The 20,447-nt window shown below is 58.1% G+C and overlaps 2 protein-coding genes across 3 annotated transcripts in view; one reads left to right on the forward strand and one right to left on the reverse strand.

The window, feature by feature from the left end:
- Positions 1-6,987, forward strand: part of GNAI2 (G protein subunit alpha i2) — a 182,950-nt gene extending 175,963 nt beyond the window's left edge. For both annotated transcript variants that reach the window (XM_034775236.1, XM_034775237.1), the window contains 2 exons: positions 3,892-4,116; positions 5,807-6,987. In XM_034775236.1, the coding sequence (XP_034631127.1) occupies positions 3,892-4,082 (191 nt within the window). In that variant the 3' untranslated portion in view covers positions 4,083-4,116; positions 5,807-6,987. The remainder of the gene's footprint in view (positions 1-3,891; positions 4,117-5,806) is intronic.
- Positions 6,988-7,480: 493 nt separating this feature from the next.
- On the reverse strand, positions 7,481-19,500 carry GNAT1 (G protein subunit alpha transducin 1). Its single transcript, XM_034776186.1, has 8 exons — positions 19,395-19,500; positions 17,495-17,537; positions 16,692-16,833; positions 16,308-16,465; positions 14,826-14,954; positions 13,355-13,484; positions 12,050-12,203; positions 7,481-7,671 (listed from the first exon to the last, which is right to left on the reverse strand). Exons 1-8 carry the CDS (start codon positions 19,498-19,500, stop codon positions 7,481-7,483), a joined length of 1,053 nt encoding a protein of 350 aa, XP_034632077.1.
- Between the last annotated feature and the right edge of the window lie 947 nt (positions 19,501-20,447).

Genomic DNA, 20,447 nt, shown 5'->3' on the forward strand with positions numbered 1-20,447 from the left:
GCCCCATTACAAACAAGCACCATGGGCGGGCCCAATGCACTGCTGTGCCTTGCTGGGGGTAGCACGCTCCGGTCTTCTCCCCCAGCCATGCACCTGGCCTGCCAGTCCTTAGCCAATACTGGGCATTTCCCCCAATTGGCCACCAATCTAAGCTGCCACCTCAGTTTGCTACTTGTGAGACCCACCTTCCTGTGCGGTGCTCTGAGGAATCAGGGAGTGCAGACTGGGCAGGGATTCTCAAAGTAGGGTGCATTTGGCAGGCTCTACCATGGCATCGTTTGGGCCAGTGCCAGCTGGAGTCACAAGTAGTCAGGCACAAGTGGTCATCTTTCAAGCCATACTGCTCCCTCTCTCCTCCTCTTCAGTCTCTGTTTACAGTGCTATGGGTGGTATAAGACCCAGTCAAATGGATTAGCAACGTCTCCTGGCAGCGGGCTAGGCTGGCTTGGTAGGGTGCTTTGGGGTGACAGTCTGGGATCTGGAGAGGCCTTAGTGTGAGCAGTGTGCAGTTCTGGGCACCACACTTCAAGGGTGATGTGGACAAATTGGAGAGAGTCCAGAATGATCAAAGGTTTAGAAAACCTGACTGTTGGGGACAGGTCAAAAACCTGGGCATGTTTGGTCTTGAGCAAAGAAGACTGAGGTGAGGGAGGGCCTGATACCAGTGTTCAGATCTGTTCTAAAGAGGATGGGGGGATCATCCTTTATCCCATATCACTGGAGAACCCCCAGAAGAGAATTTGGGGGTGTCCAGAGGTTTGTCAATGAGCCACCATCTTGGCCTAAACACCAGGGATAGAACCGGGCACTTCAGAGCTAAGAGTAGGAGCTGCTACAGCTTTAGCTAAATGGCTGAGTCCCCAGGTGGGCCTGTACCAGGTGCCATCCTCTGGGGGTTAGGCAGAGGGGCCAGTAATGCACCCCGCCCTGTGGGATGTACATGTTGCAGTGTGTGTATCCTAGCCAGTGTGTTCTAGGCGAAGCTGATCACATGGGTTTGTCACTTGTAAATGGGTGGACACCTGCGCTGAAATGCGTCAGACTCGGAGCCCTGGTGGAGAGGGGCCCACCAAATGCGTATGACAAACAGGCGCTTCCCTCGGACCCAGTTCTGCAGGTGACTCAACAGACCCAGTCAGTTCTCCAGGGTGGGTGGGGAAGGTTCTCCATGTCAGATGCCGTCCTTCTCCACGTTCCCTCACCCACGGCGCTCACTGCATTGTTGTGGAGCAAGATCCTGGGGCACAGCATCACCAACCCAAAGATTCAAACATCAGGTCCGACCCTCCAGAAATCACAAGTGGGGCTTAAAACTCCTGAGCATTTAAAACCCAACAGCTGTTAAGTTTTGATTCTGATGTCTGAGCCATCAGGCTCACTCAGGTCACGCTTGTCAAGCTTTTCTCTGCAGCTGGGAGGGCAAGACACTTTTTTTAAGGAAGCTGCGATCTTGTACAATGGCACGACTCCTCATGAGAGCTGGCGGCGCTGGGGCTGTGGCCCAGCCAGGACGAAGGGCTGACTCGCACTGTCCCATGTATGTGAAATCTGCCTCCTCCAGCAGAGGGAGCTGCTCACTGGAGGCTGGGGATTAAAGCTGTGTTGTAAGCAACTGTGGCAGCGTGTGGGGTGAGAAACGAGCCGTGGGTGCAACAGCATCTCAGTGGTGCTACGGCTGGGAGTCTCCTCAGATCAGCAATTACTGGAGGCGCCCGTTGTTCAGCCCCCTCCATGCCCCGGACTAGTCTTGATGCAGAACAGGTGTGATTGGTTCAGTTGCATTAAAATCCCCTAGTGACTGGGTGGCTTTTGAAGCCAGTGGAAGCCTCTCCTTTGCGTGGGACTCGTGGCCTGGCTCTGAACTTCGCCAGCCACTAGCCAGCGTCCGGGCCCGGAGCCCAACTGGGAGCATTCTCTGGGGCATCCCCCTCCCCTCAGCGTGGCTAGCATTAACTCAGGAGTGGAGGGAGCCCTCCTGTTAACGAGCCCCTTCTAAGGGGGGGCGGGGTCTGAATGGGGAAAACCCCCAAGCGATGCGTGGGGCATGGACGAAGGGTCTATGGGGCAGAGAGAACACCCCTGCCCCAGCTGTGCATGCTGGGAGCTGAATCCTGGATGCAGCTGCCATGTTGGGGGCACGTTATTGTGAGAGGCACAACACCATCTTTCCGATCCTCCTCCCCCCTATTTCCCCCTGCGAGGGGGGCACTGCCCCAATGTCTGGCCAGCATCTGCTCACCAGAGATGCCAGAGGGTGGGGCCAAGGGGGCAGGGCTGCTCCAGTGAGCACTGCACGCTTTGGGCCCTACATGGTACCCCTCTGCCATCGCTTTTTACGGAGTAATAGCCTGCCCTGCCGGCTGGCCCTAAAGCCCACTGCCTGTCCCCTCCTTTGCCCATGCAGCTTGTAGAGATCAGGAGCCATCCCGTGGGGTGAACCTGGAGCTGGGCTCTCTGCGTGGATTGGCCTGCGTGGGCATTAGTCTCAGGGTGGGGGACATTTGGGCAAGCAGCACACCAGCTTGCGCTGTGACCTCAGCCCCTCAGGGTTCAGCTCTGGCTTTGGGGCTCGAAAGCAGGTCTCTTCCACCAACAGAGGTTGGGCCAGTAAAAGAGATTCTCACCCACGTTGTCTGTTGCTACTCTGACACATTTGCAGCCCAAGCGTGGGTGCCCGGAAAGGAAAATGAATAGCCCCCGCTTTAAAGTAATGAGGGCTGCAGGCTGGGCAGAGCTCAGCAACACTTGTGGCCGCAGGGGGACCCATGTGTGAGGAGTCGCTCGAACTGCTCGGACGTGTGGCTGGGTTCTCGGTTCCTTGTCGCTGTTGTCATGGGTTGTTCAGGCCCCTCTGCGCCCAGGCAAGGGTAGGGTACAACTGCAGTCAATAGAGCCGCTCAAATTGGGGTCATTTTAACCAAGTCGGAGACTACGTGAGACTGGTCCAATGGTTAGGGCACAAACCTGGGACTCAGCAGACTCTGGTTCAATTCCCTGGTCCCCCATCTGTGTCTCAGTTTGCCCATCTGTACACTGGGGATAGTAGCACAGCTCTTCTGCACAGCGGTGGGAGGTAAATACAACATAGTGTGAGGTGCCCCTTAGACAGACTAATGGAGGAAGTATTCCTGGTACCCCAGGCCCAGCTCTCTCCACCCCATTTCTACCATGGTACACAGCAGACAAAGGGACTTCAGAGACAAGTGCCAGAAAGGAGGTGTGGAGAGACGGGGTCAGAGATGAGTAAGGGGGGACATGACTGACAAAGTGCACAAGCGCATGGATGGTCAGTGATGTGGTTCTGCTCACAGGGACAATTGGGGACATTGAAAGGCAACACGCTGAATACTGCTGAGGGTACTTTTTCACCCAGTGTATATTTAACCTGTGGAACTCATTGCCTCAAGATCTCCCTGAAGCCAAGAGGTTAACAGGATTCAACCAAAGCTGGGGCACGTGTATGGCTGAGAAGCTCCACATTTTCACTGGCTAGGAGAGACGCATGGACGAGGCTTAGTTTTTGGGGTCACGCTTTCTAGAAAGGGCCGGCGATGAAGGGTTAGTGAATGAAGACTGGGGCATGTGTTGGATGGCTAAGCCGTGGTTATAAGCAACCTATGCGCTCTCTAGCAGTCAAATAGCCATTTATTAAAGTGTCTGTTGTTCATTTATTAACCCTCTATAGGCTGCTTGCAAACATCCCTGTGGTGTAAAGTGTGACTGTGCCTGTGGCACACACCTAGCCCGGACACCAGGTCAGGATTCACTTTCTGCCTGGGGAAACCGAGGCACTGCCAACGGAAGAGACCAATCCAGGATCAGCGCTCAGGGGGCTCCTCTTAGCATTGTGCCCTGTATGCAGGTGGCTCATCTCCTCCTCCTCCTCCTCAGGGGCCAATAAGTACGACGAGGCGGCTGGCTACATCCAGAGCAAATTTGAGGACCTGAACAAGCGGAAGGACACCAAGGAGATCTACACTCATTTCACCTGCGCCACCGACACCAAGAACGTGCAGTTCGTCTTCGACGCCGTCACCGACGTCATCATCAAAAACAACCTGAAGGACTGTGGGCTCTTCTAACGGTGGAACGGCACCTGCTGCGGAACGGGGGAAGGTGAGGCTGGCCAGGGAGGCCCCAGTGTCCAGCAAGGGCTCAGTGATAGAGGCCTGGGGGACAGGGGGGAAAGGCTGGTGCCCAGAGACGGCCTGTGGAGGAGAGGCACTGATGCCTGGGCTGGAGGAGGCCAGGCTGGGGAGCTCCGGGACGAGGCTTAGCCAGGGTCCTGTGTAGCCAGGGTCCTTCTCTCTCCATGTTCCCCTCAGCCCTGGGTGCATGAGCAAACGGGCCCTTCCTCCTTCTCAAGCAGCCCTACTGAGCTGTGGTGCAGGGCGGCCCCACTGCATGGATCAGCCTATGGGTGTGCCTCTCAGTAATGTACAAGGCAGGCAGAGTATAGGCCAGGGCGACGTTTCCCAGAACCTCGCTCTGTGGGCTGCTGCTGGGGGAAGGGAGCTGCAGGCCCATGAGGAGGGGGCTGGGGGGCCCACAGACCTGTGGGGAGCAGAATGGGGACCAGCAGGCCTGAGGGGCAGGGCCTGCAGGCCTTGGAGGGCTGGAGAATGCAGCCTCTCTACTTCGCATAGTGATCCTGTCCCATGCGGGGCAGACTGGAGCCCAGTCGTTGTGAAATCCAAGCCACCTGGCCCCCAGCCATCGCCTCCAGTTGCCCTGGTGCTCTGGTGGGGAGCCCGGGGGTTGGGGGAGCAGAGGACTAACTCTAGGTGGTACAGGTTGCAGCAGGCCCAGGCGTTGGGTCCTTCCTGGGGAGGCCAGTGGGGGAGAGGGGGCTCTTACCCTTGCAGCACCCACGTCCAGCGTCACTGACGTGCCTGAGGCCAGGCACAGGGCCCAGCGGTGCTGGGGCACGGGGCTTGTGCCCATGTTCTCTAAGCAGCCTGAGACGCCATGGGAAGGGCGGCTCCAGCCGGGATCCAGCCAGCTCCCTTTCCCGGGGTGGCTCACACTCAGCATGGCTTTACAAAGCCAGCTGTGCCAGGCCACGCTGCTCAGCCGCCCGTCTCCCTGCAAACGGGCCAAGCCAGGGCAGCCGGGCTCTGAGGAGCCTGGGTTTCACCCATAGCTCCTGGGGGAGGGACTCCAGCAGCGACTCGAGGAAGCTGCGTCCTGGATCTGGTAGCTGGTCCCACTGCCCTATCCTCACAGTCCCACTGCCCTCAGCCCGGCGATGCCGGTTTCCCCTCGAGGGGAGGGTGCTTCCCTGGTGGCTGTGTTTGAAGGCATGTCCAGGGCACTGTGAGCCAGGCACTGCCGTTCCTGATAGTCCTGGCAGGCAGGTGGAACCTGGGCCCTGCCCCTCCTGTGGCAATGGGGCCCCACACACGTTGCTGAGCCTGCTGCAGCCTTGGCTGCCGGAGCTGCGGGTGTTCAGATCCAGAGGTCACTGGTTTGATCCCCATGGCTGATGACCCACGCAGGGGCATAGCATTAAATGGGCACCAAAGGAACTGCCTTGTGTCTCCCCTTCCTCCTCTCTCTGCCTCTCCCCCGCAGTCCCATTGGGGGCTGCAGCAGGGCTGAAGTGCTGCCCGTGGGCCAGTCGGCGTTTGGCCCCCCACTGGTTTGCACATGTCTGTCCTCAGTCTGGTCTCTCCATACTCCAGACCCTCCCGTTAAGCCTGGAGGGTCCCACCAGCTCGGGTGCCAGAAGGTAACGTGGTGATCAGCCACAGCCGCGCGCCCGTGGGTTTCACCAGTATAACTCCTGGGTGCATTTCTCTTCTAGGATTACTTGAATTGCATGTACTGGAGGAGAGGCTGTCGCCGACGAAGGAAGGACTGCACCATTTAACAACTTCTGCTTCTTGTTTTTTTGTTTTGTTTCTTTTATTTTATTTTTTTTCCTAATAAAAGACTTTGGTTAATGATCATAACATGAAGGCAGGTCCCATCTGGGTCCCCCAACCGCCTGCTGCAGGCCGTGTTTCTGTCTGAACCTGCTTGGTATTTCTCCCCCCTGGCCACCCCCACAAGGACTCAGAGGTCACACAGATCAGTGGCTGCAGATTGGGACATTTTCATCCGGTTAAACTAAAGCGCAGCAGCTTCAAAACAAAACAAAAGATTATTTTGGGGGTGGGGGAAACCACATTTTTAATTTTTTTTTTAAACTCCGGTTGGAATTGCTCCCGACCATCCTCACTTAAGAAATCACTTTCCAAATGTTTACATTCGAACCGTTGCTCTTTCACTGGGGGGGGGCCTCCAGCGAGTCCCTCAGACTCCTGTGATTTGCACAGACCAGCAAGAAAAAAAATCAACATTCCTTTAAAAACAAAAAAGAATATCATATTTTACATTGCTTTTTAAATGAGATATTTTTTAAAAACTATTTAACAAAGTCCAGTACTAAATGGTAAAGTTGTCCTCACAACATCTTCTACAGTTTAAAAAAAAATAAAAATAAATAAAAATTGTGCCTTGAGGGGTGTTAGTACGTTTACATCTGTTCCATAGTTTGCTCTGACGTGAGTTGTGTTTAGAATTGGGTTCAAATAAAATCTCCCCTCCAGATCTCCAGGCCGGACTCGGTCCCCAGCATGGGGAGAACATGGCCCAGAACCTCGAGCCACATCTTTTCCCATCAGCAGAACTAGATTTCTAAGGGCTAAGACGCCAGCGAAGGACTAAGTGGTGGTGATCACGTCCGCTTCTTTCTCGTTCCTTCTCCTCCCCTGCCCCAGTGGGCAGGGATTGCTCACGAGGTTGCTCTACTGTCAACTCTGTTTTAAATGTAGTTTCTTAGCTCTAACTGTAGCGTCGGTTGAGGAAACACTGCTGTATGTAAGCGGGCCCTGACAAGCTGCTCGGGGCCCTTAGCCAGCGACGGACGCAGCCTAGCTTTTATCACAGGATGTTTTACCAAATTGTTCACATGGTTTGAAATAATAAAATGTAGAAAGAAAACCAGTCGTTTGTGCTGCTTTGATTGGCTCCATCCCCAGCAAAAGGGAGTTTGGGGGCCTGTTAGGAGAGGGAAACCCCATGGAAAGCAGCTGTGAGCTTTGCCCCAGCCCCAGGGAGCTGTGCTCGCAGGACCAATGCTCTCTGTGGAGCAGATAGGCTGCGGAGGCCACAAGACTGGCCACAGGATTGGCCTGTTCCATGCCAGGGATCCAGAACCCTCGGCACGGGGGGATGAACAGAGAGGCTGAGGCTAGATCCCTTTATTAATAAAAGGGGATGGGGATGTGGGACGCGGAGTGGCAGCTGTGGTACTACGGGGTAATGGGGGGATTTGGATGGGGAGCTGCAGCCGTGATACCAAGGGGTGATGGGTTGCCACAGCTGTGGTACCGGGAGTGGGGGATGTGGACGTGATACAGATTGGGAACTGCAGATGTGGCACTGGGGGCCGGTGATGGCAGGGCTGTGGAGGTCATGGGGGTGATGGGGGGGCTCAGAAGAGGCCACAGTCCTTGAGGTTCTCTTTGATGATGATGTCGGTAACGGCGTCAAAGACGAACTTGACGTTCTCAGTATCGGTGGCACAGGTCAGGTGCGAGTAGATCTCCTTTACGTCCCGGCGCATGTTGAGCTCCAGGAACTGGACCTTGATGTAGGCGCCCGCGTCCTCGAACGTGTTTGATCCTGCGGAGGCACCAGTGCCAGGACAGAGTCAGGGGGCGGCTCAGCCGCTGAACTGGCTCTGAGCCCTGCATGGAGGCACAAACACCCTACAGCCTGCCAGCAGCTCCCACTCCCACCCCCCCAACCTGCTGTGAGGGCCACTGGCCCAAGGAGCCAGACACCCCAGGCCATTACTGGGGCCCTGCTGCTGAATCCCTCAAAGCTTCATCACCCCATTCACTCCATTTGCTCCCTTTTCTCCTCTACAGTCTGCTCCAAATGCATGTCTCAGATCCCCCTCTTCACCCCCTCCCCAGAAAATACCCAGGTTGTCTTAAACAGCAGGGCCAAGCTGCCCCCCGGGAGAAGTGAAGGGGACTTTCTGCCATCTCTGTGCCCTCCCCAGTTGAGGCGCCACTTGGGCTGGCACCCCCTGTCCCCAGTGTAAATGCAAGGAACCAGAACCACTGGTGGACGGTGGTGCTCTGCTAGGACTAGCCTCCCGGCCACTGACCCCTCACTGAGGGCAGCCCGTAGCTTTGCTCCCACAGGGAGATGGCCATGGCCACTCCTAGTGTGGGCAAAGAATCTCACCAGCGTGATCAGCTCCTGCAAATACCTGCCACATGGGACTGGCAGAGATCCCCTGAGAGTTGGCAGCGGCAGGACATCCGGCTCCATCACCCGGCACTGAGGGGAGCCAGCTGGCACAGGGGCACTGACTGGCTGCGTGGCAGGGGTATGGGTGGCAGGGCCAGGACTGAGGGCAGAATTAAGGCTGTTCTGGTGGGGCAGGGGCTTGGGAGTGTGATGGGCGATGCAGTGGGCGGCAGAGGTCTGGGGGTGGTCTCTAAGTTGCTGCCATGTGGCATGCTGGACAGATTCACCCCTCTCCAGTGAGTTCGGCACATCAGAGCCTCTGTGAATCTGGGCCCCAGCGTCTCCTCCCAAGCTGTGCAGCACCTGCCTTTGGGAAACGCCTGCTCACGTGCCCCTCCGAGCAGGGTGGCCGGGGGCCTGGTGAGCCCTGCTCTGTGGGAGGGGGGCCACGCTGCCATCCAGGGCAGTGCTGTCCCAAGGCACTGGGCTCTGAGCTCTTCACTCACAGGGTTGCTTGGCAAGAGAGAAACCCTGGAGTCCCCATCCCCAGCCTCCCTGCTTGCCCCTCCCCAATGCTTCCCTTTGGGGCTCTCCCAAAAGGGGCTCCCCAGGCTGGGGAATTCAGGGCTGGCCCCCCAGGGGACTTAGCGCTGCAAGGCGTTCAGATACCTGCATTCATAGGCCTGCGTTGGGCCTCCCTGGCCAGTGGGTGGAGCTGCTAACCAGTAGGAAATACTGGGGGGGTTGGGTGACCAAATAGCAAGTGTGAAAGATGGGGTTGGGGGGTAATAGGTCCCTATATAAGAAAAAGCCCTGAATATTGGGACTGTCCCTATAAAATCAGGATGTCTGGTCACCCTATGGGTGGTAGGGGGAAGCTTACCCTAGACCCTCAAAGGGATTTGGTCCTCAACCCCATCCAGGATTTTCAGCTGGGAGCCCTCTTCTGGAGCTAGGGGCATAACCTGGCCAGTTCTAGTGAGGCTCCCATAATTCAACCCCTGGGCAGTGGGCCCCATTGCACCCTAAAGCCTGGGCAGTAGGGCAGCTCCCCTTCTCTGCAGTGGCCTTGGTGAAAGTTAGGGTCACGCCGCCCCTCCCCCCCTCCCGGGTGCCGCAGGCCAGCCAGGCTGGGCGACATCTGGTTCAAGAATTCAGGGGAGGGCCCCGGTGTGAGCTAGGGCTCCAGGCAGCTCAGGGACATCATAGAGGTGCGGGAACCTGCAGCTTGCCTGCTTAGCTGCTGGCTTCACCCCCTGGCTGTCTGATGAGCATGGTGGGTCCTGCTCGGACGATCAGCAGACCTGCACTCAAGCCCAGCAGCAAGGCGCTGGCTGCTCAAAGCATTCGTCCACAGCTGCCAGGGCCCCTTCCCCACTTCACCCCAGGGAACCCAGCTCTGGCCCTTGGCTTCGGTTCCTGACCACTTACTCCTGCACCAACCACTACCCCCCCCCCCCCCGCCGCATCCCACTCCCTGCCCGAGGCAGCTCTGCACATGCTCACCCACAGAAACCACTAGGCACCACGGGGACTTTAATGGTGGAAACTCAGGCACCTGGAGCTGTGACAGCAGCTGAGTGCACCCAAATGTTGGACTTAAGCAGCACTGAATTTGTGCTATAAGATGGGGATGTATCAGCTAGAAGTGACAAAGGAGGATAAAGACTTGGGTGTATTGGTTGGTTATGGAATGACTGTGAGCCGTCAATATGATGCGTCCGTGAAAAGGCTAATGCAGTCCTAGGATGCATCAGGCGAGGTATTTCCAGTAGAGATAGGGAAATGTTAGTACCGTTACACAAGGCACTGGTGAGACCTCATCTGGGACACTGTGCAATTCTGGTCTCCCATGTTTAAGAAAGATAAATTGAAACTGGAACAGAAGCAGAGAAGGGCTACTAGGATGATCCGAGGAATGGAAAAGCTGTTTGATGAGAAGAGACTCAAAGAGCTTGGCTTGTTTAGTCTAACCGAACAATGGCTGAGGAGGGATATGATTGCTCTCTCTAAATACATCAGAGGGATAAATACCAGGGAGGGAGAGGAGTTATTTACGTTAAGTGCAAATGTGGACACAAGAACAAATGGATATAAACTGGCCATCAGCAAGTTTAGGCTTGAAATTAGACAAAGGTTTCTAACCATCAGAGTGAAGTGGTGGAGCAGCCTCCCAAGGGAAGCAGTGGGGGCAAAAAGCCTAACTGATGTCAAAACTGAGCATGAAAAGATTACTGAAGGGACAATATGCTGAGGTTGCTGAGGGATGATGATGGTTTGATGAAGTATAATGGCGTGTGGCCGATCCACGACAGCCATTAACAAATAACTCCTATAGCCAGTGATGGGACAGTAGATGCGGTGGGATCTGACTTACTACAGAGAATTCTTTCCTGGGTGTCTGGCTGCTGGGTCTTGCCCACATGCTCACGGTCTTACTGATCACTATATCTGGGGTCAGGAAGGAATTTCCCCCTGTGTCAGATTGGCAGAGACCCTGGGGGATTTTCGCCTTCCTCTGTAACATGGGGTATGGATCACTTGCAGGTTTATACTAGTGTAAATGGTGAATTCTCTGTAACGTTAAGTCTTTAAACCATGATTTGAGGATCTCAGTATCTCAGCCAGATGTTAGGGGTCTCCTGCAATGTGCAGGAGGTCAGACTAGATGATCACAATGGTCCCTTCTGGCCTTAAAGGCAGTGAATCTAAAGTGGCATCAAGGTGCCCAAATCCCTGTATGGCTCTAGCCGCTAGGGACCAACACGGAGAGACCCCACCCTCGCATTCGGCCCCCTCCTTTCACACCCTACTACAGCAGAGGACTCCTCTAACCTGCCTCAGCAGCTCCACGCACTCCCAGCTGGCGTCGAGCACCAGGGAAGAGATGCTGAGTTCTGAGCAGGTTTGGCAGGATTCGATTTGTATTGGTGAATGACGTTAAACGTCAATTTCACCTGCATGCCTAAACCCATGAAAACTTCGTTCCATCGGGAAGGCTCGGCACATCCAGATTGGCAAGGGTCAAAAACTGCTGCTGCTGCGTGAGGCCGTCTCGGGCCCAGCTAGCACTAGGGATGGACTGAAACTGGACAAATGGTCTAACGCCTGAACAGTAAAGCCAGGCCTGATTTGTCCATTTAAGCAGATCTGTTTTCGATGGCTGGCCGGGTGATGGTGACAATGGTGCGGTGATGGCTTACACAGCTTTAACTGAATCTCAGCGTCTGCATTAAATAATTATTGTCTGTCCCATCCCGTCCCCAATCTCCCACAAGTGTGAATATTTAAACTGAGAGAAAAGTTAAAACTGCTGAAAACTCCGAATTGTGCACGATTGCGAAAATGTAAGTTGATAAAAAATCTTTAAAAATATAAAAGCTCCATAAACATCAATACTAGCTGTCAACAGCATAAAAACTAATCCCCAACTTCTGCCGGGTCAGGGGAGGGGTGAGCTGACCCTGCAGGGGCAGCATCCTTTGCATGGAGCAGTGGGGAGATCTCATGGCCAGCAATGGAAGCACAGGTACATGCTGCCATATAGCTAACTGGTGGGCGTGTAAGTGTAAGTATCTGATCTGGTACTTAGCGGGCTGCTTGACTTCTGAGCTGTGCCCTGCAGCTGGTCCCCCCGAGCCACCTTGTGCATAACGAATCTACACGTTGGTTGCTGGTGTTTAGATCCAGGCTCTCTTGGGTCTTCGATTTGTGAATCGAAATCCAGTTCCCCTGCACCCTCTCCCCCCACCCCACACGGGACGCGCAGCAGAGGGCCTGCAGCAGGCTGGGCACTTACCGTCGTAATCGGGGAAGCAGATGCTGAGGTGAGCCTTCCTGATCTTCTCCAGGAAGACGTCCTTCTTGTTGAGGAAGAGGACAATGGAGGTGATGGCGAAGTAGCGGTGGTTGCAGATGCTGTTGAAGAGATGCAGGCTCTCATGCATCCGGTTCTGGGGAGGAGCAAGGGGCCAAACGGGGCTTTTAGTTGCATCTCAAGCATCAATTTCCTGCCTCGTCTCCTGGAGTGTCTGGGGTGTGAATGGGAGGCTGGCTGGGCTTGGGCTGCTGAAGGACAGATTGCAGGGTCTCCTACCCTGTCTAGCTCAGTAACCCTTGTAGCCTTCGAGTGTGTGCTCTGCTGCTCCCCTGCGATCCCCAGCCCCTGCTGCCTGGTGGGTCTGAGCCCCACTAGCTCCTGTTAATAACAGAGAGAGATTTCTATCCAGATATCTCAGCATGCTTTACAGAGCCTAGGAGCATCATCCCCATTTTACAGCTGGGGAAACCGAGGCACAGAACAGTGCAGTGATGTGGATAGGGTCACCCAGTAGGCCAGTGGCAGAGCCAGGCACAGAGCCCCCACCTTGAGTCGTGCTCCCCTCGCCCCCAGGCCACGCTGCCTCCCAACGGGCTGTCGTCTCTGCTTACTCACCAGTTATTGGCGTTTGGAGTGAGCCCAGGGAGGCGACTGCTGTCACTCCAGGTAGATTATTTCTAGCTGTATCAGCAGCGTTAAATCCCATGTTAAACCTCCACCCCCACAGCAGGATGTTCCACCCCACAGTCTCAGCCATCAGCAGAATGTAGGGTGACCAGCTGGACAGTCCCGATTTTGGGGGCTTTTTCTTATATAGGCATCTATTACCCCCTACCCCCGTCCCAATTTTCACACTTGCTGTCAGGACCCTAGCGGAACGGTACTGAGTGCCTGCCAGTGTTGGCTCTCATGGGCACTTTACCAAGTGTCTACCCGAGGCCACAGGCAGGGCAGGGACCAAAACACAGGTTTGCTAAAGTCCCCACCTGGCGCTGTGACCACAGCTCCACCACGCTGCCTCCCCGGACTCCGTGTCTGCACAGAGGATCAGACTGGCTAGCAAGTCTCAGGGGCATGAGCTGAATGGCTGGATGTTTTTGGAGGTGCTCTGTGATAGGTTGGCCTTGTAGGAGTTCTGCATGGATCTGAGGCCTCTGGAGTTCTTCCAGTGCTTGGGTTGCTGCTTTGCTTGCACATGGCCTGGCCCCAGGCGCCTGGGCCCGACCGGCTCCCTCTGGCTAAGAGCCAAGGGCCTCGGCCCCCCGGTAGCCAGGCTCCACTCACCACTTCGTCGTCCTCCACCAGGACCATGTCGTAGGCACTGAGGGCAGCGATGAAGATGATACAGGTGACCCCTTCAAAGCAGTGAATCCACTTCTTCCGCTCGGAGCGCTGGCCGCCCACGTCGAACATCCTGGGGCCGGGGAGAGGGTCCCTTGAGCAGCCAGGCTCCACATTGGGCATGGGCCGCATTGCTAGCGTGTGGGGAGAGACCTCCCAGGGGGACAGCTTCGCTCTGGACCCTGCTGCCTCTGCTACGGCTTGGGCTGGGGGCATCTCTGCAGGGGTGCCTGGCCACCTGCAGCTTGGCGCTGGCCACAGCTTGGGTAACAGCTGCTGAGTAAAGGACTGTTGGAGACCTGGGCACGGCCAGTGGCACGGACCCTGCCCCCACAGTGGGGACCAATGTGGTGGAAAATAGTGCTGGGTTAGCTACAGAGCAGGTCTGGCACTGGGCAAGGAGTTTCACCACTCTTACCTGGAAGGACAACCCCCAAGGAGCTGTGGTCCATGCCCCCCAGTCCAGGTTTGGCTGGCACAGCCGCTGGCAGGGCTGGTTAGTGCCAGCTGTGGTGCCCACCCAAGGGGAAATGGTCTGAGACTGTCATGCTGAGGATAGATGTGTTCCAGGCTGCCCAGCTCCTGGGCAGTGTCCACGTGACATCTCCTGTCGCAGCTGGCCAGGACCACCCAGCTGGGACTGGGGAGAGGTGGCTGGAGCAGGGAAAGGAACCTCCACAGAACAAGTGGGTGAGCTCCTGGGATGGGGGAACAGGAGCTAATTGGAGGTTCTCACTGTGGGGGTGTTTAAACCCCCTGCTCTGCTCACAATGGAAAGACCACAGACTGCAGTCTGGCTGGCACAGCAGGGTCCTGAGAGCCCGGGCTGGCACTGCTCTTGGCCTGGGTTCATGAGCACTAGATGGCGCCAGCCACTAATGAATGAAGACTGGGACAAGCCCTGGCGAGCTCACGGTTCCAAAATGCAGCGGGTGGGAGCGGCCCCCTCCCAGGGCAGGGGCAAGGGCTGAGCATGGGGTTCAGCCAATCCCCGGAGGGGGCTGGGGCCGGAGGCTGATGGAGACCATATCAGCTCAATGTGAAAACAGCCCTGGAAAGTAGAGGGCCCCAACCCCCGTGCTCTGGCATATCGGTGCAATGCCACCCCGGGGCACAAGCAGCATTGGCCCAGCCAGCCCCAGGTCCTGTGCCCAGCTCTGCCCGCCTGCTCCCATCCATCCCACTGCCCAAATCTTCTTGCTTTAACCCTTCGAATCCCAGTCTCCCCTGACTGTGTCTCAAATCCCCCAGGCCCCAGAGTCCTGCCCAAGCCCAGTGCCCCCTTCTCCTGTGCCGCACAGCCTTGGGATGGCTCTCTGCACCCACACCTGGAGCTGGCTGCTGGAACCCCTGTTGACCCCTCCCCGTGGGCTGACTGTGCTTAGCAGGGCCCCATTCCCGCGCTGTGCCCTACCTGAAGTTGAGGTCCTTGAAGGAGAACTGTGTTTCGATGATGCCGGTGGTCTTGACCCTGGAGCGCAGCACGTCCTGCTCTGTGGGGACGTAGCCGGGTGCCACCAGGCGTGCCAGGTCCCTCAGGTAGCTGCCGAGGCACAAAGGAAGGGCCTGAAACACTCATCTCCTCCGGGATGGGATGGGATGGTCTCCATGCTCCCCATGCTCCCCAGGCCCAGAGTGGCTGGAACCAAAGGCTGGGTAGCTCTGGCCGGATGGCTCAAGCAGGCACATGGGGATCAGGAATATAGCCCCGTCGCTGCCTCACTCTTGTGTCCTGCTGGCCGGGGTATCTTTGGGTGCTGCGCTCGGTGGCTTTGAAGGAGCGTTGACCCCAGCTCAGAGTGGGGGGCAGCGGCTGCACCAAAGCTGGCAAAGCCAGGGGCGGCTCTGGCTTTTTTGCCACCCCAGGCAAAAAAGCTTCCCGCCACCCCCTCCCGGAGCGCTGGGGGAAGGCGGCGAGCCCGGCCTGGGGCCCCACTCTCCCCGACCAGCTGGAACGCCGCGGGGAGGGCGGTCCCGCTCTCCCTGGCGGCCGGAGCACCGGGGGGAGGGCGGCAAGCCCGGCCGCGGCCCCACTCTCCCCGACCGGCCGGAGCGCCGCCACCCTCCAGTTGTCACCCCAAGCACATGCTTGGTAGGCTGGTGCCTGGAGCCGGCCCTGGGCAAAGCTCTAGTGAGCACCACGAGAGGACTAGCTTCCAGCTCAGACGCCCATTTGCCCTCAGGCTGCGGGCTCCCTGGGGCAGGGCCTGGCTCTCACTGGGTGTCTGGGCAGTGCCCAGCATGAGGGGCCCTGGGAGCTGGCTGGACCCCACCCACCCCACGTGCTTCTAGATTCTAGGGTGACCGGTGCCTAGAGACAGCTGCTGCTGCTGTTACTTCTTTGTATTGCAGTGGTGCTGAGATCAGGCGCTGTATGGACATAGCGAAGGGCTGGCACTCTATAGCTACAGACCTCCCCACGGGCACCCCAACTGCAACCCGCTTCCCACCCCCTCTCTGCTTCTCCAGGAGAGGGGCTGTGGCCCGCTACTCCCCGGCCCTGCACTGTCATCTGGGGCGGCTCCGAGTCCCAGTAGTGCTATGCCTCCTCAGCTTATACCCTCTTGGCCCCGTGCCCGCTTCCCTGTGCCAGTGCCTGGGTGGGGCTCAGCAGAGGGCCGCCCTGCTGCCTGTGCCAGAGGAATGGGACTAGGCACTGGGGTGAGCTGGGGAGAATCCGCCCTCCCTCTCCCTCACATACTGGGGAAGATGAAAACCACTTGTTCTGACATTCCCCAAACTCCTCACAGCCTCCAGGTCAGTGCAAAGCCAGGGGAGTTCCTAGACCATCTCCACTCCCTTGCTAATGCCTCTGTGATGAGGTCTGCGGGGGCACCTGAGCCTGGCACTGCCTGGGTGGCATCTGCCCTAGGAGGTTACACAGGAAGGTTCATACTAGCCGGCCGAGTCATTCAGCTGGTATTCCGAGGCTCGCTCGAAGCAGGCCTGGATGCCTGCATCCTTCCAGAGGCGGGCAATAATGTCAGACATCTCCTTGGGCATGGTGCCTTCTTCGATGGTGTCAGCCAAGTGCAGCAGCTTACGGGCATCGTCCTGGGGAGACAGGGCGTAACGGGGTCAGCTGCTTCAGCTTGGCCCAGGGCTCACCGGGAGGCACCCTGTTGGCAGCAGGAATCGAACCTGGACCAGCTGGATCTAAATGCATGAGCTAAACTACGCAGCTCTGCTGTCCAGGGCCGTAGCGGGCTCATCAACTGCTATATGTGGCCGAGAGGGGTGCAGAACCCCATCCATCCCCCTCCTGTGCCCAGCCGCTCACCTGCCGGGCCGAGTCCCCGTACTGGATGCTCAGCGTGCCCATGGCCCGCACGATGGCCAGCATGGACTGCAGGGTGTTGCTGTAGATGATGGAGATGAACTCCAGGCACTCTTCCAGGGAGTATCCATCCTGGTGGATGATCCTGGTGGAGACAGGAGCAGATGGTGAGCCTGGGGGAGGCCGTGGGCTCCGTGGCTGGGCACTCCCTGGCAATGCCCAGCCAAGCGCAGAGGGCACCCAATGGGCTAGAGGTGTTGCCAATGGCTTGCTCCCCTCCAGTGAATTTTCCCAATGCTAGCCTGACAGTATGGCAGCTGTGCTGCCTGAGGGGCAGTCTCAGCGCACTGCGGTGTGTTGGCAGAATTCCCTGGGGGTGAGGAGGTGTAGTGGGGAGCCTCCAGAGGTTGCACCCTAGAGTATTGTAGCTGGGCATCACCTGGAAAGGCAGAAATCGGTGGAGGGCAGCATGCCACTGTCAGTAAAGGCTGCTGCTGGAGATCCTGTCTCAAAGAACCAGGCATCCAGGGTGGGGCAGGAGTGCTGGCTTTGGGGGGAGCGCCCTACTACTCCAGCCCCAGCCTCACCCAGCAGGGGGTGCTATGGGGAGCAGGGCAGGGGGCGCTGGCTGTAGGGGAGCTTCTAGCTACGCCAGCCCCAGCCTCTCCCAGCAGGGGTCGCTGTGGGGAGTGGGGCAGGAGTGCTGGCTGTGAAGGGGTGGTCCTGGCTACTCCAGCCCCTGCCTCTCCCAGCAGGGGGTGCTGTGGGGAGCGGGGCAGGCATCAGTGAAGTGTGAACCCACTTACTTCATTTGTTTTACAATCGTGCTCTTCCCCGATTCGCCAGCTCCTGGGGGACAGAAAGGAAAGTCATGGCAGGGAACATGCCCGGTGTGGAGCCCGACACAGCCACCTGGGTCGCAGTGCCGTGGGGTGCTGGGTGGGTGTGACAGGGAGCCCACTGCTAATCAGCTCCAATGGAGGGGGAACGGAGGGGGCAAGGGAGATGGAGAGCCACCCTGGGTGGAATGGGCATCACGTGGCCTGACATCCTCTGTGCCCATCCAGTTCTGCTGCAAATCCCTTGCTGGCACTGGTTGGATGGACCAACCCATTGGATGGACTAGTAGGGCCCTGGGGTGGGACTTGGAGCCCACTGGGCTGCATGTGTCACAGGCCCCCCTCTGTGCTCGAACCACGGAGGCTGGTACAGCCCCAGAGCCTGCTTTTAGTGCCAGAGGGCCCCAGTTCAAGCGCTGGTGTGTTGGGTGAGATCGTGGCTGCCTCATGCAGCTGCCCTGGCTCACAGTCCCCTGGCTGCACTCAGTGCATGGCTGCAAAGCGAGCCGGAGAGTTGAGAACTGGGGGCGGGGCGGGTACAGCCCTAATCTGCTTCTCTGCAGACACAGGGCTCTGGCTAATGAGATCTGCGCCATGGCTCAGCTTAGGCACCCAAGCCTGGACAGAGCCACTTGGGCCCAGGTGGAGGAGCCCGTGCAGATGCTAGCCACAGGGGAAGGGGGCACTGATGCCACAGCAGTCTGTGAGCAGGGAGTTGGCGCGAAGGCAGGCGTAGGCTCTGCCCCAACCTTGCCGTGTGGGAACAGCAGCTATTATCGGGTGACTGGACCTTCTCCTTGTCCACCTGGCCTGAGATGGGGCAGCCACAGCAATTGGGTGGAGGGAAAGGTACCACCCAGCCCATTGTACACGTGCAGGCTCCTGTGCCTTGCCTGGGACACCCTGCGAACCTCTGGGACAGCGTGAGCCTAAAGCCCACGGCAATCTTGGACGGCCACTGTTGGAGGACTGAGATGCTGGTGGCCAGAGAGAGATGCAGCCTAGCCAGACAGAGGAGCGTCTGAAATGCTGTGATTGCAGAGGATGCTTGGAAGTCACTCTCCACCTAAGAGCTCAAAGTGTGTCAGCCACATAGCAGGTTAAACCAAGGCACAGAGGTTAAATGATGCCCCACCTCACCTCCAGGCTCCCCCCGCTGGATTGCACCCCCAGAGGGCTGGAACAGCAGGGTGTAAAGCCAGCGACAGTGGGCCAGCCCCTCCCCTGGCGCAGCACCATGAAATCAGCGAGGCGAGGGCCACAGCAGTCAAAGAGCAAAGCTGAGTCCCAACAGCTGGGGGTCTGTCCCGATGGCGGGTGGAGGAGCCGCTGTAGATTTACCTTGGCTGGGCCCAGCGCATTGTCTCTAAGGCACCAGCCCCGTCTCTGTCAGTGTCAGGGAGCCAGGTGGGTTCAGGTCAGTTGGTCACACACAGTTCCCCCAGCCCCAGCCCCCAGGAGGGCAGAGCACCCGGCCCGGCGTGTTGGGGGCGCTCAGGGGCGGGGAGCTGGGTGTCTGTGCTTGTGTGTTTAATGCCGAGGGAGTCTGAACTGAAGTCCAGTGCCACCCCCCCTGCCTGCCTGGCACCATCCTGGGCTGGATCCCCCAGCACCATGCCACGGGAGCTGCCCTTCCTGCCAGCATTGGGGCAGAGCCCTCTGGGAAGGTCCAGTACCACAGGCTTGCTGGTCAGGAGCTGGGGGGGTTGGTCAGGATGGAGGGCTGGCTCAGGATCTGGGGTGCCTGGCTCAGAATCTGGAGGGGCTGGTTAGGATGGAGGGCTGGCTCAGGATTGGGGGGACTGGTCTGGAGGGGGGGGGGGGCTGGCTCAGGATGAGGGGACTGGCTCTATAGCCCAACACATACCCAAAAGCAGCAGCTTGACCGTTCTGGCGTCCTTCTCCGCATCTTCCTTGAGCTTCTTCTCCAGCTCACGGGAGTGTTTCTCCTCTGCGCTGGCACCAGCACCCATGGTCCGGCTGGTGGTGCACCCGCTGAGCTGCTCCTTTGCGCTCAGCGATGGGGGGAACCCTAGACCAGCCCCCGAGTGTCCGGCACCCTCGGCCAGTCTCCTTCTTCGCCCACCAGGAGCGCTAAGCAGCACCGTTCCCCACTGCCTTGGGCTCCCCAGGCGCTGACTTTGCCCCCGCTCTGGCCCCGGTGCCAGCCACACGCTTAGTTGGGGAGGATTTTGCAGGCTATGGCCGTCAGGTGCTCCCGGCCGCCCAATCTGTGGCAAGGACAGGTGGCCAAGGATCAGGTGTGGACCCACCCCACCTCCCACCGCAGCCCAGCTTGGAGCTGACTTGCTGTGCTCAGCACTGCAAGCAGCCGTTGAGCCGCTGGCTTAAGTTAAAGCCCCTCAAATCTCCCCCTTGCTGAGCCCAGCGATTTCAAGCCTCATCTGCTCCTGGTCAGGGATGGGGCAGCAGGTTATACAGGCAGGGCCTTCTCCACAGCCCTGCACCCCACTCCCGGCATGGGGGCAGCATAGGTGGGCATAGGGCACAAAGGAGCATGCTGCTGGGTCCTGTGCTGAGCCCAGCCCAGCTGGACCTGCGGCTCCGGCACCAGGACATTGAGCATCCAGGGGCTCTGAGAACCTCCCTCTCCGTCAGCCAGTGCTGTGAGCTATTCGGGGCACCACCCGCCGGAGCACCTAGCACGCCAGGGCCTGGATCTTAAGCTGCCTGCATGGCCATGTTCTAGATCCGTGTGGGCAGCTCCCACCATGGCCTGGCACGGGAGCAAGGGGGGGCTCCAGGAGATGGCCCAGCCGGCTCGGGGGAGGGGGTTGCCACATTGGCACGCAGCTGCTGTTTCCCTCCAACAGGAAGCTATGCCAGTTGGATTTCCTTGCCCCCTCCCAGCGCCACCATCCCTTGCTGCCCCATCAGGGCTCAGGGTGATGCCCCAGGG

This window comes from Trachemys scripta, chromosome 7 (genome assembly GCF_013100865.1).
Source record: "Trachemys scripta elegans isolate TJP31775 chromosome 7, CAS_Tse_1.0, whole genome shotgun sequence".
NCBI classification, from domain to species: Eukaryota; Metazoa; Chordata; order Testudines; family Emydidae; genus Trachemys; species Trachemys scripta.